The sequence below is a fragment of the Orycteropus afer genome, unplaced genomic scaffold (assembly GCF_000298275.1).
Source record: "Orycteropus afer afer isolate SDZICR_OR568_19922 unplaced genomic scaffold, OryAfe1.0 scaffold00101, whole genome shotgun sequence".
Lineage (NCBI taxonomy): Eukaryota > Metazoa > Chordata > Mammalia > Tubulidentata > Orycteropodidae > Orycteropus > Orycteropus afer.
This window is the reverse complement of record NW_006921688.1, coordinates 8797122-8805472: the sequence shown is the minus strand read 5'-3', so window position 1 is coordinate 8805472 and position 8351 is coordinate 8797122. Positions and strand designations below refer to the sequence as shown.

At 39.4% G+C, this 8351-nt stretch overlaps 1 protein-coding gene across 1 annotated transcript in view; it reads right to left on the bottom strand.

The window, feature by feature from the left end:
• Nucleotides 1-311: 311 nt before the first annotated feature.
• MYCT1 (MYC target 1) overlaps nt 312-8351 on the bottom strand; it is a 21778-nt gene continuing 13738 nt past the window's right edge. Inside the window, exon 2 of the mRNA XM_007943213.1 lies at nt 312-826. Within this exon, the coding sequence (XP_007941404.1) occupies nt 312-826 (515 nt within the window). The remainder of the gene's footprint in view (nt 827-8351) is intronic.

Sequence of the window (8351 nt, the reverse complement as noted above, 5' to 3'; positions counted from 1 at the left end):
TAATTTTAGTATAAATATATATACTGTGTCACAGCTGCTTCTTAGATTAGAATCCCCATCTTCGAAAGCTTTACATTGAATACAAAATATAAATACATAATTATTTGGGGAAATATTACTTTTTTGTGAGACACACACAAAAAATGTGTTCCAGAGAAACTATGATAGTTGGTAATATCCAACCTTCATGAGCAGAATCAGCTCAGAAGCCTAAGTAGTTTGGACACAACTCAAAATTCCACTTAGCCTATTTATAATTTCCTTTCCACAGAAGACAGGAAAACAAAGAAGCAAAAAAACAAAAACCCTACTCAGGAATCTGGAAATGCCTTTATGATAGACTCATATGCAGGTGGAGGGGGCGGTGTGGAAAAGCCGATGCGAAGGCTGTTACTGGACCAGTGATAATCAGGACGGCTCAGGCTGCGGGATGTGTTGACGGCGGGAGAGGTACTGGACGAAGGGAGAGTCATCAGATGACTGTCAGTTTCCACGGGAAGTGGTGGGCATTGCAGAAAAGGATGGAAAGTAGATGCTCTGAAACTTGATTTTCTTGGAAAGGAATTTGCTTGCTCCATGGAAGCTTGTCGCTGGAACGTGAGACTGGCCAGGCTGAGGTTGCTGCGACGTTCACAGCCACTATGGCGGTAAAACCCAGTTCTGTTGAGTCCGTGGTTGTAGGAAGACCTAGGTCGCCGGCTGGTACTCCACTGCGAGATGGGAGCACTGGCTCTTCTTCGAGACAAGCAAACGAACAGGGCCCAAATCATTCCTCCAATTACAAGTCCAATGGCCATGGACACTGTGAAGGACATTATAAGATCCTCTGAAACAAAACAAAACAAAAACAGCTAAATCAGTTTTTAAAGAGATCTTCCACTAAAAAGACAGGGCGGAGTGGACACAGTCACTTCCTGAATACATGATTAACTTAAACCTACTTTGAATTAGGGACAGAGAAGATGGTACAAGGTGGGTATGAACAAATGGAAGCTGACATGCTTCTACTCATTAAGGAAAAAGGGATCAAGTGAAGTTTTCAGCTGGACCATTCCAGGTTGCTCATGCCCTTTTATAATCTTGAAGAATTTAGAAGAGTCCCACAGTTTAGCTGTTAAATTTTTCACAGTTGCAAAAGCAGTGCCAAGACGACTTCCTTTGGTTACAGTAGTAACGAATGTGCCAAACCGACAAGCAATTTCATCATCTCATCGGCCTTGCCTTTTTCTGTTTGCTGTCATCAATCCCCATGCTATCTGCCGGCTGCAGGCTTCCTGAAGCCCCGATTCCTGTGCTCATTCTGAGATAGAAAATGCTACAGGAGCACCATCTGCTGGGCTGACTGATTCATGGCCTATTTCCTGAATTCCTGGGCTGTGTCACCTATAGCTGATGCCTGATGGTATGACCTGTGCAGACAATTGGGCTCTTTCTCGGTCTCCAAGTTCCAGCTCATGCTGTATCCTCCAATTCACAGAAACTGCATTTGCTCCGAATTCTTGTTCTGGGGTGGCGGGGCAGGAAATTCTGTCTTGTTGCCTGACCTTATGAACCTAAAAATTGTACTTTTGATTGAAGCTAGATAGCTGAGCCCTTGCTGTGCACAAAAATACTGTCTGGATATTAGAGACCATTCCAGCCTCACTTCCCATCACACATTTCCCTGTCCTTCCCCTCTACCAGTGATCGAACCTGAAGCTATGTGACTTTCTCCCTATCCCAAAGCCTTCCAAGTCCTCTCATAACCCTGTGCTTTTCCATATATTTTCCCTTCTGCTTGGTTACAAGTTTTTAATCTTCTGCATCTGGAAAACTCATTCTTCAAGATCCATTTCAAATGTCACCTCTTTAACAAAGCCTTCTAAATTTCCTAGGCAAAAAAATCAGTTACTGTTAGACAGGCAAAGTTACATTATCTTAATTGCTCACTTAGAGCTACTGTATTGAGAAAGCTCTTGGACTGAAAATTAACGAAGTGAGATTGTGAGATTGGGATGGGGGGAGTCACATATTCTTTGCACTTCCTGCCATCAGGAGGCAGAATCCCAGCCCTTGGATTTGGGGTGACGTCAGGGTTTGCTACGACTAACAGAATGCTCAATTTAAGCTTTAAGAGGTCTTTCAGCTTCCACCCTTTGCTGTGGTTGGGCGCCTTGTAACTGGCAGTTTATGAACCAGCCCAGGCTAGCCTGCTGCACGAGGAAGGACCATGGCCCAGCTCCCACTAGTGCCCTGGGCAAGAGCCTACTAACCTCCAAATATATGAATGGGAACATTCTAGGTAATTCAAATGCTAGTCCATTTACTGACTGCAGACACATGGGAGAGCACAGCACAAACGAGCCAAAACCAGCAGAAAATTAACCAAACTGACCTCAGCCCAAATTGCCCATCCGTAGAATCTTGAGCAAACCAAATGATGATTGTTTTAAGTCACTATGCTTTGGGGCTCCAAATTCAACTCTGTTCATAATACATTTTGGGATTTTAGGGAATTTTTAAACTTACTGATATCATTATTTTTTAAAAGTGACAGTTGATTTTATGACTGTCAGGGTTCTTTCCAGTTTATGGTTGTAATCTATGACCATATGTAGAAAGTTGAGAGTGCAGAAACAGAACAAGTGTGTTAATAATTACAGGAGAGTAAGCATAGCTTCTTAGTTTTAGGATATATTTTGATGTTCTTCAACTTTATATTGTCACATTTGTCACCTGTGTTCAACTCTACTTGCTGTGTCCTACTTGCACAATTATCTTCACAAATACTCATACAAAAATCCTCTAGCATAGTTTATATCAAATATAAACAATACATTATTTATATAAAATATAAATAATAATAATAATAGGAAGACAACATCTAAATGATAAGATGATTTAGGACAGATCTCTTAGGTCCAGTGTTATTACTCTTCTAAAATGTGTCTCAGAAAAAAACACTGAGTTATTGCCTTAAAATTCAATCACATAAAACTTAGGCTGTATCTAGAAAAGAAGCAAATAAATATAGTAAAACCAAACCCAACCGCCTGCCGTTGAGGCAGGTCCGACTCATAGTGACCCCTCCTTGGATTTCTGAGGCAGACAGAAGCTCAATAACCCTTCTTGGTGCTAGAGTAGAATTCCAGATGAACTTGCAATTATCAGTGACCCATATAGAGAACCCAAAATTTTGCTTAAAAAATGAAGTTATAGAAATGCTGGGTTGTCAAGGAAATGATAGTTATATAAGTCAGAAATTCTCAACATTTCTTTTGAAAAAACAATAGAGAAAACAAGAACAAATAAAATTATACAAAATCTATGCCTAACTAGAAGACAAAGAACATTCAAACCTCAAGTCAATTGGAAAATGAACAAGATAAATAGATGCCAATAAATGATTTGTTATGCTTCTTTCCACAAGCCTTCATAGAAAGTACGGACAAATCTGGGAAATGGTGACAAAGGTATTCTGGTGGAAGAGCACACTACTTACAGGGAAGTGACTTACAAATGCAAGTAGGAATGTGAGCAGACAGTCTGGGAAGGTACCTCTACCCTATTTCTAAGGAAGAGGAGGGGAAGAGGCCATTCACAAAAGACCACCTAGCGTACGATTGCATTTATAGTAATTGTCCTGCACAGGTAAAACTAGAAGCAGAAAGTAGATTAGTGATTGCCCAAGGCTGGGAGGTGGGGTGAGAGAGAATGGAAGAGACTCCTAATGGACACAGGGTTTGGGGGACATGTGTGGAAATGCTCCTAAATTTTATTGTGATGTTTGCACAACTTTGTGACTATAATAAACCCAACAAACCAAACCAGTTGCTGTCCAGTCGATCTGGACTCATGGCAACCCCACATAGGTCAGAGGACAACTGTGCTCCATAAAGGTTTCAATTACTGACACCATTGCTTGGGTCAGGTGCACATCAGTCCTCAAGGTGGTGTCTTTGCTTTTGAGCACTTTAAACAGGTCTTTTGCAGCAGATTTACCAAATATGCTGTACCATTTGATTTCTTGACCGCTGTTTCCACAGGCTTTGATTGTGAATCCAAGTAAAATAAAATCCTTGACAACTGGATATTTTCTCTACTTACCATGATGTTGCTTATTTGCCCAGTTGTGATGATATTTCTTTTCTTTATGTTACACTCTATCTAATCCATACTGAAGGATACAGTCTTTGATTTTCATCAATTAGTGCTTCAAGTCCTCTTTCAGCAAGCAAGTTGTGTCATCTGCATATTGCAGTTTGTTAATGAGTCTTCCTCCAATCCTGATGCTGTGCCTCTTCTTCATATAATACAGCTTCTCAGATTATTTGCTCAGCAAACAGATTGAATACATGTGGTAAAAGAATACAACCCTGATGCACATACTTCCTTATTTAAACCATGTAGTATCACTTTGCTCTTTTTGAACAACTGCCTGCTGGTCTATATATAGGTTCCACATGAACACAATTAAGGGTTCTGGAATTCCTATTCTTCACAATGTTATTCGTAATTTGTTATGATATACACAGTCAAATGTCTTTGGTTCGTCAATAAAATACTGATATATAGATAGATAGATAGATAGGTAGATAGATATAGATATAGATATGTACATATATTCTACTTTTCTCTGTTTCTGCCCAGATCCATCTGCCATCAGCAGTGATATCCCTCCTTCCAAGTCCTCTTCTGAACCTGGAGAGAATTTGTGGCAGTTCCCTGCTGATATACTCCTTCAACAGCTTTTCAATTATCTCCTGGAAAATTTTACTTGAACATGATAATTAATCATATCATTCAATAGTTTCCACATTTTCATTGGATCACCTTTCTTTGGAATGGGCACATATATAAATCTCCTCCAGTTGGTTGGCCAACTTGCTGTCTTTCAAATTTCTTAGCATAGATGAGTGTATTCTTTCAGCATTGCATCCATTTGTTGAAACATTTTAAGGTATTCTGTCAATTCCTTGAGTCTTTTTTTTTTTTTTTTTTGCCAATGCCTTCTGTGCATCTTGGACTTCTTCCTTTTGTACCATCATTTCTTGATCATAGGCTGCCTCCTGAAATTGTTAAACATCTCACAATTCTTTTTGGTACAATGACTCTATGTATTCCTCTCATTTTCTTTTGAGGCTTTCTGCATCACTTAATATTTTTCCCAGTTAACCTTCACTGTTGCAACTCAAGGCTTGCCTTTTTTCTTTAGTTCTTTCAGTTTGAGAAATACCAAGCATGTTTCTCCATTATGGTTTTTTTGCACATTTCTTTATAATACTTCACTTTGTCTTCTGGAGTTGCCCTTTGAAATCTTCTGTTCAGCTTTTACCTCACCATGTCTTCCTTTAGCTTTAGCTAATTTACATTCAAGAGCAAATTTCAGAGTCTCTTCTGACATCCATGTTAGTCTTCTCTTTCTTTCCTGTCTTTTTAATGACCTTTTGCTTTCTTCATGTATGATATCCTTGATGTCATCTCACACCTTCTCTGGTCTTCAGTCACTGGTGTTCAATGAATCAAATACATTCTTCAGATGTTCAAATTCAGGTGGGATATAATCAAGGTCTCATTTTGGGTCTTGTGGACTTGTTTTAATTTTTGTTCAGCTTCAACCTGAACTTGCTTATGAACAGTTGATGGTCTATTCTGCAGTCAGCCCCTGGCCTTGTTCTGACTGATGATACTGAGCTACTCCATCACCTCTTTCCACAAATATATTTGATTTGATACCAGTGTATTTCATCTGATGAGGTCCAAGAATATAGTTCCCATTTATGTTGTTTCAAAAAAAGCATTTGTAACGAATAAGTCACTGCTCTTGAAAAATTCTATCATGCAATATCTATCATCATTCCTATGACCAACACCATATGTTCCAACTCTCCATGCTGCTTCTTTGTTTCCAACTTTCACATTCCAATCACCAGTAATTATCAAGGCATCTTGCTTGCATGCTTGGTCAATTTCAGACTGCAGAAGTTGGTAAAAAATATTCAATTTCTTCATCTCTGGCATTAGTTATTGGTGTATGAATTTGAATAATAGTCATATTAACTGGTCTTCCTTGTAGGTGTAAGTATATTATCCTATTCTGGACAGCATTTACTTCAGGACAGATTTTGAACTATTCTTTTGGACAACAAATGTGATGTCATTCCTCTTCAATTTGTCATTCCAGCATAGTGGATTGTATGATTGTCTGATTCGAAAGAGCCAATACCAGTGCATTTTAGCTCACTTATATGCCTAGGATATTGGTTTTTGTGTGTTCCATTTAATTTTTTTACTACTTTCAATTCCTAGATTCACGTTCCAATTATTAATGGATGTTTGCAGCTGTTCTCATTTTGAGGTATGCCACATAAGCAAATTATTGTCCTGATAGCTTTACTCCATATTTGCCTTTAAGGTGAACAGTGAACTCTACTTTGAGGCAGCAGCTCTTCCCCAGTCATATTTTGAGTGCCTTCCAACCTGAAGGGCTCATTTTCTGGTTTTGTATCAGACACTTCTATCTGTTAGGTTTTGACAGGCCAATTAGTTCAGAGGTAGACTGCCAGGTCTTCCTTATTCTGGACGCTGTGCTGAAACCTGTCCACCAGCGGTGACCTGGCTGGTGTCTGAAACACCAGTGTTGCACCTTGCAGCGTCACAGCAACACAGGAGCCAGCACAGTGCGACAAACTGACAGACGAGTGGTGGATGTTAATAATCAAACCCAAACCCACTGGTGTTGAATCAATTTTGACTCACAGCAATAGGGTAGAACTTTCCCTATAAGGTTTCTAAAGCCATAAATCTTTACAGAAGCAGACTAATACATCTTTTTTCCTGTGGAGAGGCTAGTGAGTTTGAACCATGGACTTTTCAGTTACTAGCTGAGCACCTAACCACTGCACCACAGGGCTCCTTGTACATTAATATAAGCAGTATAAAATTTTGAATGACTATAAAGTAGGATAAGATAGAGCTAGGAGCTCTGGTAGTGTAGTGCCTAAGGCACTTGACTGCTAACCAGAAGGCTGACAGTTCATACCCACCAGCCACTCCTTAGAAGGAAGGTTGGGCAATCTACTTCCGTAGTGATACCACCTTGGAAACCCAAGGAGGAGTCATTATGAGTTGGGTCTGACTTGACAGCATGAAACAACAACAACACAACAAGATAGAGCTAAACCAAAAAAAACAAACTCACTGCCATTGAGTTGATCCCAATTCATAGTGACCCCCTTTGGGTTTCCGAGGTGGTAAATCTTTACAGAAGTAGATTGGCTAGTCTTCCTTCCACAGGGTGGATGGTGGGTTTGAACCACCAACTTTCTGGTTAGCAGTCAAATGCTTTAGGCACTATGCCACCAGAGCTACAGAAGTTATTAAAATTACATAGAAAAAAAACAAAATATTATATTGCCTTTGATAAAGATTTTCTTAATTTTTATTATTCAGTTGAGTTCATATACATAAAGATGCCTCCTTCACCCATAAAGTCATATATTTTAGAACTTACTGTACTAATTCTTATTACTTTATTATAAATGGATTTTTTGAAAAATAGCTACAAATTATAATGCCAGCATCAACTTCTGTGATGTATGGTAAAAACTTACCCATCTTGGAAAGCTCCCTTGAATACAAACTACATACATACATACTACATACAAACTACAAAAAGAAATGTATAAAGGAAGGGTGGAAAAGAAAAGAGGGAGAGAGAGACATAACTATCAAGAATTATGGTTTTTCCAGGGTGTTTATAAAAATTGGTCAAAGAAGTAACTATGGTTAATCATTTTTCTGACAAAAACTTTCGAACCTAGAAAATATATAATGAAAACAGCAAATATTGGCCATGCAACTTTAAATTTTCTTGTGCAGAAGTCCATTCTTTTTTATTCCCCCCATTTAAGCTAACCTTATTTTAAGAGCTTGTTTTACATTCAAAGTCATGCATACATTTAGTTTCATTCCCCATTCGCCATGTCCAACCCCAACCTAGCTTCCTCCCCTCCCTCCCCTGCAACACTCCCCTTGTGCCCCTCATAATCATGCATTCCTCTTTGTCCTGCATTTCCTCAGTTTGAATGTTGGTCTTTTGGTGTCCCATGGTTTATTGCTTTAGGGGATGCATTACCATTGAGTGTGTAGGTGCAGTATGCTGGGTTAAGTGGTCTGCGTGTATATCTCACTAACCATTGGGCTGAGAGCCCGCCCCTGGGGGTGAGTTTTATTCCAGGTGCTGAATGTATTGCAGGGCATAGTATTGGGAGTCTCACCAGACTTCATCTGACCAGTCAGTAATTCTGGTCATTATTGAGTTTTGGGATTTTGTTCCACGTTTTCCCTCCCACTCTATCCAGGATCTCCAG